Source organism: Colias croceus, chromosome 11, assembly GCF_905220415.1.
Source record: "Colias croceus chromosome 11, ilColCroc2.1".
Taxonomy (NCBI): Eukaryota; Metazoa; Arthropoda; class Insecta; order Lepidoptera; family Pieridae; genus Colias; species Colias croceus.
In genome coordinates this window covers 3,378,878-3,396,676 of record NC_059547.1, presented here as the reverse complement: position 1 = coordinate 3,396,676, position 17,799 = coordinate 3,378,878, and the positions used below count along the sequence as shown (strand labels likewise).

General features: G+C 33.1%; 3 protein-coding genes across 4 annotated transcripts; 1 reads left to right on the top strand and 2 right to left on the bottom strand.

The window, feature by feature from the left end:
- Positions 1–958: 958 nt before the first annotated feature.
- LOC123695451 (small subunit processome component 20 homolog) lies at positions 959–12,990 on the bottom strand. Its single transcript, XM_045641311.1, has 14 exons — positions 12,841–12,990; positions 12,306–12,592; positions 11,703–12,036; positions 10,261–11,481; positions 6,700–10,130; positions 6,379–6,543; positions 4,889–5,936; positions 4,530–4,756; positions 4,124–4,289; positions 3,668–3,850; positions 2,990–3,523; positions 2,496–2,681; positions 1,593–1,853; positions 959–1,372 (listed from the first exon to the last, which is right to left on the bottom strand). The coding sequence occupies exons 1-14, from the start codon at positions 12,883–12,885 to the stop codon at positions 1,190–1,192; spliced, it is 8,271 nt and encodes a 2,756-aa protein (XP_045497267.1). The 5' UTR covers positions 12,886–12,990; the 3' UTR covers positions 959–1,189.
- Positions 12,991–13,827: 837 nt separating this feature from the next.
- LOC123695736 (hydroxyacylglutathione hydrolase, mitochondrial) lies at positions 13,828–15,806 on the top strand. Of its 2 annotated transcripts, XM_045641650.1 has the most exons (6): positions 13,828–13,942; positions 14,035–14,093; positions 14,162–14,390; positions 14,611–14,837; positions 15,078–15,310; positions 15,567–15,806. In XM_045641650.1, exons 3-6 carry the CDS (start codon positions 14,221–14,223, stop codon positions 15,708–15,710), a joined length of 774 nt encoding a protein of 257 aa, XP_045497606.1. In that variant the 5' UTR covers positions 13,828–13,942; positions 14,035–14,093; positions 14,162–14,220; the 3' UTR covers positions 15,711–15,806. The 2 variants fall into 2 exon arrangements, with proteins under 2 accessions (XP_045497606.1, XP_045497605.1); XM_045641649.1 differs by having other exon boundaries at positions 13,842–14,093.
- A 313-nt stretch (positions 15,807–16,119) lies between these two features.
- LOC123695472 (HMG1/2-like protein) lies at positions 16,120–17,541 on the bottom strand. The gene is made up of 4 exons (XM_045641330.1): positions 17,317–17,541; positions 17,004–17,244; positions 16,678–16,857; positions 16,120–16,283 (listed from the first exon to the last, which is right to left on the bottom strand). Exons 1-4 carry the CDS (start codon positions 17,466–17,468, stop codon positions 16,206–16,208), a joined length of 651 nt encoding a protein of 216 aa, XP_045497286.1. The 5' UTR covers positions 17,469–17,541; the 3' UTR covers positions 16,120–16,205.
- Positions 17,542–17,799: the final 258 nt, after the last annotated feature.

Here is a 17,799-nt window from a genome sequence, read left to right as displayed (position 1 = left end):
AATACTTTTGGTGAAATGGATTTTAGAATTGGGCAAAGTAGTCAATGGGACATTCTAATTTAGTGTGGATGACCAGTGAGGCATATTATGAGTTTGAGTTTGAGTAAATGTAATTTTAAACTACTACAGTCTAACATAGAGTTAGTTTTTGTTATTATAATAAATGCTCAAATATTATTTAAAACTAGCGGTCCGCCCCGGCTTCGCCCGTGGTACATATTTAAAATATCTCTCCATAAGAAACATCCTCGTACTTCAAGTAATATAATAAAAAAAGAATTATCGAAATCGGTCCACGCGTGATGCAGTGAAAAGACGAAACGGGTTTTTACGAATTTCCATTGTATTTCTATTATCATAAAGTTGATTTTAGTAAAAAATATTTGACTGGTCGGAATCTAGCTACTCAGTGGTCGGAAACACGTGTATTTGTACTCAGTCGGTCGGAAAATGGTGCTTTCAGTTAATTTCCAGTCGTGACAGTTAAAATCCAAATTTAGGTAATAAAAAGCCATTATGAAATACAATTATGTGCATATTTTAAAATATAAGTTCGTAATCTTTCATAATATCATTTTTTCTTATGACCTCTAGAGTATTTAATTTATCTTTTAAAGGATTCATTTAGCCGTATAAATCAGTGGTCGGTATTCGGTGCCATTACGTTAATAACCTCGCTATTTTAACTTCTTATTCTTTCATATTATTTGTACATACAAAATAATGTTAAAAATAAAGTATATTGTTAGCTTGATAATCGCAAATCGCAATAGCTTAAACGCACTAGAAGGGCGAAATATTTGTAAAATATTATTTGTGATAATTAATAGTTCTGTTAAGTGATTTTGTTATTAAAGCTATATTTTATTTATGGTTATTTTATTTGCATTGAATTAAGCCTTACCTTATTTGTTTATATTTAATCAAAAAGAGGTACATTCGTAATAAAACACAGTTCTTAATATGAAATTCATTTATTTTCAACTATAACAATATTTACAGGATAATATACAAAATAGTTCACAGAACTAAGAGCCTAGACATTGGATCTGAGGAATTTCGATATTTTCAAATTTTAATGATGAATACTTTTTACGATAAAACACATTTATATTCAACACTTTCAGTTCAACTTGGACGAATTAAAATAAAGAGATTAAATTAAAAATTAATATTTATTGTAAAAAAGTTAATCGTCCTGCAGTAATTGGTCCTCAATATCAATATCTTCGGCTTTCCTTTTCCTCGTTTTCGGTCTCTTTCCGTGTAACATTTCTAGTTTAATTTTCTTTGCTTGCTTCTTCTTTTCGCGTAATTGAAGTTTTCGTTTCGCTGCTTTCTCTGGATTACTGACTTTTTCTTGTAATAAGATCTGAAAGCAGATACGAAAGAAATTAGGATATTTTAAGATATAGAAAAATTAAGCAGATCTGTAGATAGAATAAGAGCATTTAAATGGATAGAATAATTTAAATTTAATAATAGATTGGACTGAACTTTTCTTATCACTAAATCAAAATTTGATAGTAGTTAAAACCGATGAGTTACTTTCTCTATATTGCGAAAACATTTTAATTATAAGTTACACTAACCTTCTTCCTCTCAGCCCTCTTAATATTCAATTTAGTTTGTACTTCCGCAGCAAGCTTGCTATATTCAATATCTCCGATTTTCCTTCTCAACTTTTTCCCAATTCTTCCCGCGAGTTGTTTAGCGACGCTAGACGGTGACATCGCGTCACCTGTGGAAAGTTCTCGAACAACCGGCGGTAACATTACGTCTATTATTCTGTTAATATCCTCTGGTTCAAGGATACTTATGAAGTGGATCCACATTGTAAAAATGGCGGACCTCTGTGGAAAAAAAAATATACCCAGGACGATATAGAGATGTATAATTTAAATTTGTTTTTAATAATGAGCTTTTTATATAACCTTGCTTTAATCGTTAATCAAAATATAAAAGGCAATATGAGTAGCTTAGAAGAGTAGCTTAGTAAGAATAGCTTGACCGCAGTGGCTGTAGGGTATGTGCGGTGAGGCGGAGTGGGGGTAAGAAAGAGCACGAATTATAAGTAAGAAAGAAACGGAACGGTCGGTACTCTGCCCCGCCTCGCCGCGCACATACTTATACAGCGGTACAGCGATTGCGGTCAAAATAATAATAATTAATTTATAAATCAGGTATGTGATAATGTGTTGTGCTATTCTGGCTAGTTTGAACCTACTCAACCATTTTTTGCTTTATTTGATAAAATTTGTATAGTTATTTTTAGGTATTAGTTGCACGTCTCAGAAGAGAAACTTCGATGGCAAGATTCAAAGGTACGAAAATCGCCACTTTACTCCAAGAGGGTATTGCCATAACGCGACCTTGCAATGTTACTCTCAACACGCCTAAAGAAGTTTCACTTTAAAAATAGTAGAGTAACAGTAAAAAAATAGTTTCACAATATTTATAATAACTAAACAAAAAAATATATTATAATAACTTACAATATTCATACAAGTAGGCGCTCTAGCCACTTCAGCATTGACTCCTTTCCGTAATTTAAACAGGATCCATCTTATATTCACTTTAGCTTTTTCCGTGTCGACTTCGTCACTTTCTACTTTATTTGTCAATTTGAAGCTAGGCATTGAATGCACTAGCTTTAGTATGAGGAATAATACCTCAGTCACCTGGAAAAGTTTTAAAATACAGTTAATAACCGTATGTAAACAGTAAAAATATAATAAATTAAACTATTTGACCTATACGAGACAAGATTAATTTTAGCAGACATCATTAGTTATTGTGTAATTTACTAAAATGGTAACCTCGCCAATAATTTCAGCGGAGGACTGAAAATCAGCACTGTAATGCGACTGTAAATCAGCATACGCTAAGATTTCAAATATGTTATTATATTTTATCTTTCCTTCCTAATGTTTATGGCAAAAATAATGTCCATCTTTATTTCTAACCAAAAATATGCGTACAAAATTACCTGATCAGCCATATCCTTTCCAACATTAGGTGTATACTGCGCGCACAAATCCAACACGAGGCTACGCAAAGCATCCTCCGTGTCATAATAAATAAACCCTCTGTCACTTTCACCTTTATTCTCTAAGTCTTCAACATTTACACTATTCAGAATATGCCCCAAAATTTTCGCCGCTCGCAATCTAACCCACGCATGAGGATACGCCAATAACGCTTGACAGTGTTGCCCTATATCATCGTAATCGGAATTATAATTCTTATTTTTCAAAGTGGCAACACAGTGCGTTGCAATAGCATCTATTAAATTCAGAATTTGTATTAGGCTGTGGTCTTTTTCTTTCTGTTTATCTTCGTCCGATTTTTCAGTGTCGTCGAGGCGTATTTTAACAAAGCGGCCTTCAGTAATATCGTTGCTGAGAAGTAATATTTTTCCACTGAGTACGGGAAGGAGGGTTTCAATACGGGTTTTAAAGTTTTCTTGCTCAACGTTAACAAACCGAATTGCTAACTGTGCTGCTAATTCGAAGTGTACAGGCTGCAACACAAGAAATAATTAAGCATACACATTGATGCTACAATGGAAAAATTATTACAATATAATTGAGTTCCATACAATTCAACATACATATTACATTACATTACATAAATTAGAAATTGACTGTAATTCAACTTTACAAACCTTTGTATCTTCAAAGAACTTGAGCACCATATCAAACAGCTTGTTCCTATCAGCGGCTGAGAGTCTGGTCAGCATCACCTCTATACACGCGGCCGCAGCGCTGCGACACTCCGCCGCGCTGTCGTTCAGCATGCTGGCTCCCAGCGCTAGTAGCATGTAATCGCTGTGCTTGGAGAGGAATGCCTGGAACGGAATATACAATTATTTTTTTTATAAGAAAATTTTAACGTTTTATGAACATTTTATGTTTGTTTTGCATTAAAAACAATTAATAGTTTACTTATTCACTGTCAGTGTTAATTTATTACTATACTGATAAAATATGTGCGCTGTTTTCTAAACCAAATAGAGTGTAAATAAGACTTAACTTGAAGATCAAATTTTGCCATAATTAGAACGCAATCGATTTCTGATAAAACATCATGATCAGTCATCAGATAAAGTAAAAACACTAACCGGTTCAAATTTCCTCACGATCATTTCAATGAACTTAAGCGACGATTCCCGCCCATGCTGCAGCTCATAGTTCAGTTGAGACATGAAGAACTGTATGAATTTCTCCATTCGCCTTCCCGGTGAATAATTCGTTAGATATGTTACGAAAATACCGCGAGCTTCGTCTCTGGAAATTAGCATTTAATACAATTAACATAGAGATATAATTCGTGTATTTAATATTAAGAATTTAAAGATTTAAAGGCAGTGTCAAATTTTGATTAATTATAAAAGACAAAGAATCAAATTCAAATGGTGAAACAGATTTTGTACAGTATACATATACACTATTGACCTTATTTTATTATTTATTTAAACACACACACTACAAAAAAATATTTCAATAAAGTCAATCATATAACCATACCTGGATCTTGCAGATTCACTTAAAATACAAATCTTCGATATCTTTTGCATAACTTCGTGTAACTCAGTAGAAACTAATTTTGCATCCAATATAGCTTTTAACAAGGAAAATGAGTTCGTCTGTCTTTCATCGTTTTGACAATCTTCTTCAGCATATAAAAGCAATGTTTTAAGTTGATCTGCTTCTAAAGTATAGTATTTAACATTTCTTACAAGTACTGTTACAGCCTGAAATGATTAAAAGGTTTTCAAACACTTTATGTAAAAAAAATAATCTTAATTATGTACTAAATTTAATTATACAGGACAATTTTATTTATCTATATTTGTTAACCTAAAAAAATTAACCAAAAGATTTACCTTAAAAGCGGTCCTAACAAGATGATAATTATCATTCTGTTTGCTGATCTCAAAAGTCGCGTATTTATGTAATATCGAGAATATCGTCTTCACAATACTTTCGACCATTTCTTCTAACGTCGGCGTGCTAATTCTGATCGTCCACAACGCCGCTATACATTTTAGCGCTACAGTTATAACTTTAATATGGTCACTTTGTATCGCATCCACTAGCAACGGTATAAGAGGATCCACGAATGCCTTACAATCCATTCTAGGCACTTTTTCCCTCTTCAAAATAATGTAAAGTATGTTTAAACTGAATTCCACTAGAACATGAGCGTTCGCTTTAGCAGACGTTTTGACGTGTCGAGCTTGTGACTCCTTATTCCTTTTTGGTGTTTCTGGTATAATGAAACAATCCGGTTTCGCTCTAAGCATCTTTTCTTTCTGGTCTTCAGTAAGAACTCGTTTAGGAGCACTCAAAACAAATTCTGGAATGCTCTCTGATGCGATTCCGTGAAGGAATATGAAAAGAGATTCGATATCGATAAATTTATTCGTAACTAAACCACTTGATATATGCATTAAGGCATCTTGTACTTTCAGAACTACTTTCTTCGAGTGGTGATTCTGTAAGACCTCTTTAAACGGTAAGAGGAGGTTGATTAAACATTTCTCTGTAATATTCTGAGACACAATCATGAGTGTCACGTAACTTTTCTTGCTTGGTTTTGCTTCTGGAGTTTTGTAGTGTAATTTCTCCACTTCCTTTTCTTCAGATAATTGGCCAAATAAATCATTTATGCATACATCAAGAATATATTCGAGATTTTGATCTATATCGTCTGGTTTGAAGTCAGATTTTAAAGCATCTAGCACAGTGTGGATTGTGGATACAAGTACGTGGACTTGGAAACCCCTGGTCAGTAGTAGAGTTAAATGTTCAAAGAACACGCCAAGATATGGAGTACCGACTGTTATCATCACTTTCTTAACGATATCGCGCGCTGCTATCCTTACTTGTTTTAGTGGTGATTTTAGGAACGAACATAACTTTATTATAATCCTGAAAAAGAAAGTTTACTTGTGAGAATTTATCCTTCAAAATAATGGTCTATCGTCTAAGAAACAGATGGCCATATAGCAGAGAAACAAAAAAATGGTCCTAAAAATATAAAATAATTTTGTCAATTTACAAAAAAGATACGTTAATCTTTTATATATAAAAATGAATCGCAAAATGTGTTGGTAAGCGCATAACTCGAGAACGGCTGAACCGATTTCGGTAATTCTTTTTTTATTATATTCCTTGAAGTACGAGGATGGATCTTATGTAGAGAAAACGTAAACATGTACCACGGGCGAAGCCGGGGCGGACCGCGTTTTCATTTTCATATAAAAATATATTACTATGCGGTCATCATCGGTTTGTTTAAAAATTCTTTCACACACCGAAGCTATTGATTCAAAGTTCAAACACATGATAAAAAGTGCATATGTAAACTTACCCAGGTAACTGATATTTCAAGAAGTCTCCTGGCAAGCGTTGCAATAACTTGACCAAAGCGAGAGCTATAGGTACTCGCAACATGTCCTCCTCTTGACGGATCAATCCGGTACGACGACGGTTCACTTTGTGCGACTCTTCGTGTTCCGTCAGTTTGCCTATTGCTCTGAAAGGTTTGTAAATGGTGAAAATCAATATTATTAGCGAGCTTTTATTCACGAAAAACTAGTCTCCGTGAACAAAAAGATCCAAATAGAGACGAAAATATACTTTTGTATAAATAAACAGATCGATATTCAGTTTAGATTAAATTATAACGTACCTATTTAATTGAGGTAATAACCCAGCTGTTAATGATTTGATTATCCTATTAGCCACAGAAGGCGAAACACTAGTAATTCTTTCAAAGGCCGGTGAACTAGACACTTCTTTCGATTCTTCTTCGTCTTTCTCATCACCGACTTCTGTGATTAAATCTTCCTCTAACGATTCCTTTTCTTTACTTTCCTGATCTTCCTCTAACGATTCCTTTTCTTTACTTTCCTGTTCATCTTCTGACTCTTGACCTTTTTCCTCCTCAACTTTATCTACCTTCTTATTTTTATCAATTTTAATACTATTCATTAACGATTTTGGTAATTCGATATTTTTAACTTTAGAGAAATCGAAATGGAACGCATCAATAACTCCAACTATGATACGCGTTAGTTGTTTTTGGTGCTCTGTCGAGTGTCTCATTTTATTCAAATACAACTTCAAGATCACTTCGTAATGATACCACGGTAGCAACCTACAGCATGTGGATATAACTTCAATACAAGCATCAATTAACGTGTTCTTATCCGAATAATTGTCGTCACATATGTACATAGATGCCAAAGGTAATATGAAATTAGTGAGAGTCCTTGGTGTTGGACATTTTGTTATTTTTCTTGCTACTTTACAGAACTTAAGAAGCGCTCGCACACGTCTATGCAACTGGAGATGGCAAGAATTTTCGAAGAAGTCAACTTCCATATCTTCTTTGCTAGCTAAAGGAGCTAAATCGGATAGTACTACATCTGCATCAGGACATTCCCGTACTAATTCTCCCAATATTGTTAGGCTCTCATTTCGCAAAATATCATTTTTCTTATCGCGAATACCAGTTGATATAAGTGAGAGCACAGTGTCTCGAACGAAAAATTGTCCTTCATTAGTTGATCTGTACTTCATCAACAATTTCGGGAGTATTTTCTTTAAGCATAATCCTGCACTATCGCGTAAACCGATGTCTTTCTCTGTGCGGATGAAGAAGAAACAATTGTTAACGATTAAAATAGCCAAATCAATATCAATCTCATTATTATCCAACATTTGATAAATCGTCTTGTATGCATCTATTCTTTTGTCAAAATCAGGTTGGTCTATCCACCTTTTATTGAAAGCATTCATTTCACTAACAACATTAGCTATTTTCGTTAACGCTTCTTTATTAGCGGATTCATTTTTGCACATAGAAAACAACAGTTTAATCAATAACTTTCTAACTTCAACTAAAGTAATCTTATTAAAGAGAACAGCAATATTCTTCATGTAAAGCTGTGGATTAGAACTATGTCCAAGAAGGTTTATAATAGTATTTACTGCATGTTCCATGTTTTCTTCAGCCATATTCATGCAAACTTTTTTAACAAGTATAGGAAGCAGGAGATTCAATAAATCGTCGCACATCTCGGGTGTCGTAACCATCTCCGTAACACGTGAAAGTATTAAAAGATCTCTTTTATTCACAGTATTCGACTTTGCTGAATTTGCAACTCTTCTCTTCATGACTTCCAAAATACTGGGCAAGTGAGGTATTAAAATTTTACTGCCAAAATTGATATCAGTTCTATCAGATTTTACTTCTAAAACATTAAACGATTCTAAATCTGGAACTTCTTTTTCTTCATCTTCGGTTAAGGTCAATAATTTTTCGACCATATCAAGTATCATGTTAACAACACCGGGCGTAGTTTTTGGTGCTAGCAGAAGTTTAAATATTTCAGGTAAAGGACTTAGGGAAGCATTATTTTCGGAACATGTTATAAGTAAAATATAGTATCTTGGATTGAGGCACCAAGTATTGAATAGCTTTAGAAGAACTGTTGGGCTGTAAATACCCTCAATGTGCAATCTAGGAAGTACTGGCCATATTAAAGTTTCGTATATGACATACAATTCATCCTTACTCCACGTATATTTGTCAAACTGATCAAAAACTTTTCCCAGTATTGACAGAGCAATGGTCCTAAGATTTTTCATTACTTTCACATAACTCACGTGCACTTTTTCAACACGATATAGAACGGCGGCTACGTGTGAACAGACAGCATAAAATATTTTCATAAAGTGAGATAGTAAGCTATCTTTCATACATCCGCCAAAATACTCTCTTACTACATCAAATAAGTTTAATACACTATGTATTTTTCCAGGGCTCGTAACTGCTTTTAAGTCTATATTATTAGTTATATTATACAATATTTCCTTTGGTTCTAACTTCATATTGTCCTTGAAGTGTGTGAATGCCATTTCAATGAATATTTTCAATTCATTTTCTTTACAACCACTCAAATATCTCATCACTAAAGATCGTCTAGTTTGCCCTCCTCCTTTTTTGTCTGCTCCAAGTTTTGAAGTCATTTTTCCATATAAAATTCTTAGTATTATAGGAACAACATGTTCTCTATCTTCAACATGAATAGCCTCTGAATCTTCTGTTATTTTAAATTGTGCAAGTTCATCTTTAAACTTGTTTTCATCAACTAAATTGTGTAGATTTGTTTTGTATGCAACCACACTTTTATTTTTATAATTCAAAACACAGTCCAATGCATATTTCTGGAGACCAGGATTTTTATGTTTTAAAAACTCCATATAGAGTTCCCAAAAAACTGGTTCCTTATGGAGTGCTCTAGGGTTTTTAAACTGTGAAAGAACTTGCATTATATTTATAAGGGTTTTGAATATAATTTTTCCTGATACAGTATCCTTTTCTTGTTCTTCAGGAATTTCAAGGTTATCAACATTCTGTTCGGGATTATCGACTTCCATTGCACTGTTAGCTTCGTTATCATGTTTTTCAACATCTATTGTCAGTGCATTCATATTACTATTTTGCCTATACTCTTCATCTATGAATTTCAGGAAAAGAGTAACAACATCCCTATTTTTAGCCTCACAAACATGAATACAAAATGTCATTATTTTTAAGATCAAATTTCTGTAATTGAAAAGATCAGGCCTTTCTGGGATATTATTGTATTCAGCATATAAATCTTTAAGGAGTACACTATTTCCTTCAATTTCGTTATCATATTTGAAATTTTTGATGTTGCACTTGGCGTTAGTGAAAGAATTTTCTAGAGCCTTATAGAAGGTTGGCCAAAAGACATCAATTACGAGACCATTGCCATAACCTGCTATAAATTCTACAACTGGTTCCCAGAGTAGCTTGAAATTGGCATATAAAATACCTAACATATAATGTAGAGCATACAGATGAAAATCTGTGTCTTTCGCCAATTCATACTGTGTTGTGTTGAACGCCATTTTTTGCAATGTGCTTATTTGAGCCCTGTATTCTTGTATAGAAGGAGTAATGGATTCCACTGCGTAACATTTACTGAAAATTGAAAATCTTTCAACTTCCCCACCAACTTGTAGTGTTTTATTTAATTCTTCAACATTTTCGAATAATTTGTATATGTGTGTTGTTAATAATCTCACCTGAAACAGCGAAAAATATATTTTAACATTTAATTGAACATAAATAACTTGATGAATTATTACCTTTGATTATTTTTACTTATAAGGATGAACAAATCAAAAATACAAAATAATTGTGAAAAATACTTACAATATGAAATGGAGAAGACACATTAGATCTTAAATAAGAATCAATCAATGACAAAAATGGATATGTCAGGCTGTTCTCATACTCATAAGCTGTTAAATACAAATCTAATAATTGCAATGCTACTAAATAGTTTGGATCTGCTGCACAGGGAACTATAACTGGCAACAGAACATCTATATCACATATTTCCTTCAAGCGTTTACAGCTAGATATATGTATCGCACATTCCAATGTAGTAGCAAGTATGAACATTATTTTTCTTGCACATATTGATAATGCAGTTGTATCACAGATATATTTATTTTCATTTTGATATTCCAGATTATACATGGATAGTGTGTTCAGAAGTTTTTTTGTTAATTCTCGAAGTAATTCAATACACATGTCAACATCAAGTCGCTCTATATGCGGCATGCAAAACAGTACATTCATTAACTTAGATGGATTCTCAACTATTTCCTCCAAATCTTCATTTAAAACATTTTTGAAGTGTTCCATTATTAATGGCAACCCTTTTCCGAAATCCAGTGGATATTTCACCCATTCAAAAAGTTTCAAACCGTTCTTGGATAAAGGTGATTTTCTCAAACATATTTTCGTTAATGTCGACATTGCTTCATTGTCAAATTCGGATTGAATTACAAAGTTCAGAAAATGGGGCAATATGTGCATATCAAACTGTGAGTAACTGATGACATTTTGTACGAAATCAATTAGAATATTTGGAAACGGTAAAGGCAGTAGTACTTTAACAAGGATGCCAGCATGTTCTTGCGACAGTGTAATATTTGAGGATAGAAGTAATAATGCTCCAATTTGAGCGCAAACTTTTAGAACAGTCTCCGATGATTGTTCACAAATAACTTTTACCAACATAACAGTATGCTGCTGTGGATTGGACAGATATTTTCCATGTTGATGTTCAATGACTTGTCCTGACAATCTGAGTATGTACTCCAATCCTTTATTGCCATCTTCCTTAGCAATTTCCTCTGTATATTTCACAATGTTATCCCAAAAGAATGTGAACTCTTTATGTGAAATTCCTTGTAAGCTATCTTCCACTGTCTGTGTGAGTACTTTAAATAGAATTTCTTGGTGCGTCTTGTTCTCTTTGAGTTGATCAAATAGCAGAGGTAGAAAAGTATCAATACAGCTGTGGAATTTATTGCTCACACCTCTTAATATCTCAAAGAGCAAATGACCGCATCCTGTGATAGCCTGCAAAGAAAAGAAAAGAAAAATAAATAAAGCATAATTTTATTTTTCACATTCAATAAAATATCATTCTTGTAATATCAAAAATTCAATATTTTTTATTACGAAAATAAAAGAAGTGTCTGTTTAACAATTAATCTTTGAGTTATTTCTTTTTAATTAAATAAATACCATTGCATTTACTTAAGAGAAAAAAATTCCACAAATTATAAGTAAGTACTTACATCATCATTATCCTTCAAATAACTAAGTAGAGATTCCACAAACTTCTTCTTATCCCTTATATCCCTGGCAACAAATGCAAAACTTTCAGCAGCAAAATTATTTATGTACTGCGGTTTATTTTCACTCAAAAGAGGTATTATTCTCGGTAGGACCACACCAAGATCCTTCTTTAAATATGGCTTTAATATCTTGAATAGAAAAGCTAAACATATAAGTGTCCATTCCAGTCTCTCTGCATCTTTTGTGTCCAATAACTTTATAAGTATATCCAGGAATTTAGGAAAGTGTGGGTAGAAATCATTTCTTAAATCCTTCGCAACTGACACCAGTATTCTGTAAAAGAGATTGATGTATGAATAAAATTAGAAATAATTATTTAAAAACTCAGTAATATGTATAGTCTTTGTGATTACAGAGTAATTTAATTGATTTACAGATTTTATTTATGGACACTGGTTAGTAATGTCTATAACTTTTTTGATAGGTTAGGGTTGCTAACCACTGCACTATGAAAATTGATTAAAGTACCAGTTACATATGCTTAGCATTTGTTTGTAGATATACTATAGAAATTTTCTTCATCCAAAGATCATGTTACTTACTCTAATAATGGTTGTAGGCACAACTGGTCTTCCAATTTCAAAAACTTTTCCAACAAATCTAGTACTTCCTCCTTTCTATGAATCAACTGTGCCACTGTCACAACGCCAAAGACTTCTTTCTTGAATTTCTTGAAATTCTCCGTCAAATTGAGCGCATGCCATTTCTGGATGGCCAAGTGGAAATGTGTATCATTCTCTCCCGGTTGACTAGAGTATGAATGCTCAATGTGGTAGAGAGCAGCATGCCGAATGTCGATACCATTTATTCGCTCCGCAAATGGCACAAACTGCAATATTGCGAATGATTATAACGTTGGAAGATAAAACATCAATTTTCTTCGATATTTCTAAATGTATTCGAATTTCTAAATGCATGTACTAGGTAATGTTAGTATACTGACACTTCAAATTGAATTTAAAATAGTAATTGATTACCTATTATGTCTCAAAAATAACACATTTTATGATCGTGAGTAAGTAACCTCAAAACAATTATTATAAAGCTCATAGCATATTATTTAAAAATTATACGTACCCGAAATGTGTTCGTAGTTTTATGTTTTACTGGTTTGCTCTTCATTGTGAATTATATGAGTTTATAATTGTGAATATCAAAAACATTACGGCCTGTCGTACAGGGCTTGTTTACGTTTTTTGGTGCACAGCACATGTGTTTGACAGATATGTTTCATATCAGAAATTGACAGCCGACGACAGATCATTGTCGCTATAAAAATATTTTTGGATTCAACTGTACGCAAACTTCACGCAACTTTTTAAAATATAATATTCAGGTAACTATCGTTAATTAATATTAATGTGTACAGTATTGGGGGTGTAATCATTACCTACAAAGAGAATGCGCCACGTAAGAAGTCCCACGGCGAAGCAATGAACTAAATTTGACAGGTCGGCCATTTTGTAGAAAAAAGTTACGGGTTGCCCCCCTACCACTAAAAGTTGAACCTTATTGAAAATATAATATCGACTATAATTTACGATGAAAGGAAGGATTGCTTCGAAATAATTATAAGTAGATGTGTGCAGACCACTTCATATACTACCAATACCTAATATAATTATTGATGGAAAACCTTCATAATTTATGTTATGGACTCTTGTGTTAAATTAATCATATAAACATCTATACTCAACGCAAGCAATGAATATGAAAAAGACGTGTGGCACTCGGGGACTGCCGCGGTAAAGCTATTGCATGCTAAGTTTTCAGGCCACACCTCCGCGCCCGTCGGAGTGGGGAGCGTAAGGTTTTTTTCGTTACGGAATTTCTCGATTCGGTCCCCGCGCTCAAGGCCCGCTATAGAAGTTCTGCAATAGCGTAATATTATAATATTTATAGCGTCCTTCTCATTTATTTTTCCCAATTCTGGGGCTATTTGAATATAATAATATGGCAATATTATGTCAGCCGCCGACAGCGCCACATCTGCGGGACTTTTTCGTGATCTGTGATTCTCTGAAAACTTTTGTTTTGCTGGTTTTGTGATTTGTCAATTGCATAGGTCAATTGTCATTCAAATGTCATAGAAGAAAAACAAATGTTGATAACATTTCGCACTAGGTACTTCACAAATCTTTATTCTTCTGTTTAATGCGCAAATTTAACAGCACAATAGGTACAATATTTATTCAATTTAATAATAAAGCCATAAACTTTTACCTGTTAACTGTGAGACTGATTTTTTATTTTTTGTTCAATGCTTGCTAGGGTCGTTAATTCGTTGCCATTCGGGCTTTCTCAACGAATAACAAGACTTTACTTTCAGGGTAAGTTAATATAATTTTCAAATTTATCAGTTTTATTCACAATAAACAACTTAATTTTAAATGTTTAGCTTTGGTCTGGAATCAACGCACAAGTCACAGTAAACCGGAATTCCATCAATTTAAAAACATGGATGTTAAAATTCTGCCTGCTTTAAAAGACAATTACATGTACTTAATTGTTGATAAAGCAACGAAAGAAGCGGCAATAGTGGATCCAGTGGAACCAAATACTGTTTTGAAAGCTGTAGAGGAGCAGGGTGTCACCTTAACTAAAGTACTCACTACGCATCACCATTGGTATATTAATAATGTTAAATTATCTACTGACTGCTTTAAATTAACCTTTCGTAATTAACATTTCTCGTAACTAACATTTCAATTCAATTCAATATTTTAATTTGTGGCAGAACTGCGTTGCTAACTAACATATGCTTATGTTTATTTCAGTATTCCTTGTTATATTTACTGTAATTTTAAATTAAGAAATAACAAATCTTAATATAGTTATGATTTAAAGGGACCATGCAGGAGGCAATGAGGACCTAGTGAAAATGCACCCTGGTTTAGAAGTATATGGGGGTGATGATCGTATTGGTGCATTGACCAACAAGGTTGTACATAACTCCAAATTTAACATTGGGAATTTGAATGTGCTCTGTCTTTTCACTCCTTGCCACACATCTGGTCACATTTGTTATTTTGTAACTTCCCCAGAGGAAGGTGGTGAACAAGTTGTTTTCACAGGTTTGTTAGCAACAAATAAAAATGTAATTGCCATGCTTATTATTACATTTTAAATACAAAGTTTACATTTAATTGAACACAAAAATATTTAAAAATAAAAGCGTGTTTAATTAAAAAAAAACATGTAGGTACTTACTTTACTATTAGCTTTGTATTTTGAATGAGTTAAATGTTTGAAATAAGATTTTTTTTAATTAGCTTATAATATATTATTATATTTGATTTTGTTTCTTTCAACAGGTGACACACTCTTCCTAGGTGGTTGTGGAAGATTCTTCGAAGGTACAGCAGAACAAATGCACAAAGCTCTGATAGATATACTGGGCAATCTACCTGAACAGACTAAAGTGTTTTGCGGCCACGAGTATTCCATACAAAACTTGAAATTTGCCGCTCATGTTGAACCGGAAAATGAAGATGTTAAGAATAAAATCACATGGTCTCTCCAAAAGCGACAAGAGGGAAAGCCTACTGTGAGTTCTGTTTTATATTTATTGTTACTTCTTGTGAATCGTTCATGTCCAATTAGTTGTAACAATTTTTTTAAACTTTTGAGAGAATTTTCTGAATTATTTGAACTGAACTCAAATAAGATATTTATTATGATGAACACAGCTGATAATATAGTAGTAGTCTTATAAAGATAAGAGTAGTTTATCACAATATTTATATAAGTATATTGAAGTGTTGATAACATTACATAAGTAACAATAACAACATGAATTCTAGGTACCATCAACAATATTGGAAGAAAAACTATACAATCCCTTTATGAGAGTAACACAAGGACCAGTGATGAAACACGTCAACAAAGTAGATCCAATTGAAACTATGAAAGCTATCCGTCTGGAAAAAGACAATTTTAAATCCTAAATAGTAAAGATTCCCGTCAATATATTGTTTTCCATTATTTATAGTTGTTGTTTTTAATTTGTAATTTTTTATCAATGAATACACTTTTGTATTTTATACTTGGTTTCTTATTTCATCCTATGTTTCAGATTCAGTAGGCTATTTTTCAATTATGTTTTTATATTTAAAACTAGCTTCCGCCCGCGGCTTCGCCCACGTGGTATTTTGATAAAAGGTAGCTTATGTTCTTTCTCAGGGACTAAAGATTGTCTGTGCCAAATGTCATCAAAATCGGTTGAGAGGTTTAAGCGGGAAAGCATAACAGACAGGCACAGTTACTTTCGCATTTATAATATTAATAGGGATAAATTGATAGCTGAGGCAATATTGCAATATGATTAACTAGTTTGTACTTAAATAAAAAGAAATGTTTTTAAATTAAAATTGTATTTAAATAATAACTTAAAGCTTAAGATCACAAGGGGATTAACTGCTAAGTTGTTTAATTGCTGAATACTATTGCTCCTTTTTAATGTATGCTGACATTTCCTCTGCATATTTTTCCTTTGATCTCTCAAACATTGCTACATATACCTGGAAAATAGATTAAAAATAAAAATAAAATAAAATCATTGAACAATTTGTGGGTTAGGTACAAACATGTAACATTTGGACCCCAAACTAGGACAGCCTGTATTTTGGGGTCCACCTTCCTTAATGACACAATAATAACAGAACTATAGCATAATATTAACTTAATGGGTAATTTAGCTATTTGATAAAAATTATAGGATGTGACATAGACAAAGTGTACAGAATAGTTTGATATTGAATTTTAATCATTCAAACCTATAAAAAACTGCTACACATGAACAAAGAAAACATTATGCTTAACATTTTCCTAGATCATTAGTATTGAATAAACTAAATCAGATTCCAGTGTAAGTTATTGTAATCTGAAAGACATAAAAAATAATATTTTATGTACCCTTTTCTCTTCATTTGTGAGGGCTCTCCACCGTGACGCTAATTGCCGTGTGACTTCTTGTTTCGAGGGCTCTGTGCCCATTTCTGTTGCTGTTTCTGCTACTACCACTGGTCTTTGTTCTTGGCAAAATTGGAAGAAGGCATTACAAGGTTTCTTCGGAGCGTTGGGATCTTTCTCTGGCTGTTAATAAGATTAACTATATAATTAATACATATAATTTGAAGATTAACAAGGGCTTATACTGTTAATTCACAACAACATTCATTCAATATAATAGACACAATATAGCATAAACATTATATGTATAAATAGAAACTAAGTAGTACCTTGTCTGCTTTGCTTTTTCTTTTGGGTGCAGGTTTCTTTCCACCTGTCGCATTTTGTTTATCTATCTGCCGTAAGGGCGTTTGTGGTTTATTGCCTTTAACAGTCTTCGTGAATACTTCTGGTTTGACTTCGGTTTCAATGGGTATGTTCCTGAATGCATCGCCATGTTTATCTAGTCTTTCCACTAATAACTTTATGTCCTTTTTATAGCGTTTTGTTATTTTCTTTACCTCGTGTATTCTAAAAAGATAGGTCAATTTATACAAATTGTAAATAAGCTTCATACAACGAAATTCTTATGGAAATGCAAACCTATTCACTATTCGTTCATTATCCTGTTGCAACACTTCACATCTTTCAAGTAACAATTGATATTTTCGCCTATAAATTTCTTCCTCGGATGGTAAACTAACCATATCATCTGAGTCGTCAGAAATATTCGAGTTTAGTTGCTGGACTGTCATTTTAAATTATTTCACGGCTTCAAAGTTCAACACCAAAACAAATTCCTTTCTTTGTCGCCTGTCAGTTGTCAGTGGTCGTTGCTACTTGCTCATGTTGGTATGCCTAACTATATTTGGATAATCGGACTAACATAAAGTATATGCTCTTGATAATTTAAATCTTTCCGATTCTTTAAAGAAGGGTAGCTGTCAATCATTCCATTAGTGATAATAATATGTATATTAGAAGCACAGAACAGTAAGAACATAATAGAAGTGCGATGTGGGCGTGGCCCACGTGTCACTAGTAAGGTAAGATCACCTAACTCGCTCTCAGTTGTGCACAGAAAAA

Coding starts and splice junctions, on each gene's coding strand:
- LOC123695451 (XM_045641311.1), bottom strand. CDS start 12,885: ATGAAGAGCAAACCAGTAAAACATAAAACTACGAACACATTTCGG. Junction 11,482..11,702: donor ATTTGAAGGATAATGATGAT/GTAAGTACTTAC, acceptor TTTTCTTTGCAG/GCTATCACAGGATGCGGTCA. Junction 4,757..4,888: donor TTGTTAGGACCGCTTTTAAG/GTAAATCTTTTG, acceptor TAATCATTTCAG/GCTGTAACAGTACTTGTAAG.
- LOC123695736 (XM_045641649.1), top strand. CDS start 14,024: ATGCTTGCTAGGGTCGTTAATTCGTTGCCATTCGGGCTTTCTCAACGA. Junction 14,094..14,161: donor AACAAGACTTTACTTTCAGG/GTAAGTTAATAT, acceptor TTAAATGTTTAG/CTTTGGTCTGGAATCAACGC. Junction 15,311..15,566: donor GACAAGAGGGAAAGCCTACT/GTGAGTTCTGTT, acceptor CATGAATTCTAG/GTACCATCAACAATATTGGA.
- LOC123695472 (XM_045641330.1), bottom strand. CDS start 17,468: ATGACAGTCCAGCAACTAAACTCGAATATTTCTGACGACTCAGATGAT. Junction 17,245..17,316: donor AATGAACGAATAGTGAATAG/GTTTGCATTTCC, acceptor CTATCTTTTTAG/AATACACGAGGTAAAGAAAA. Junction 16,284..16,677: donor TCACAAATGAAGAGAAAAGG/GTACATAAAATA, acceptor TCTATTTTCCAG/GTATATGTAGCAATGTTTGA.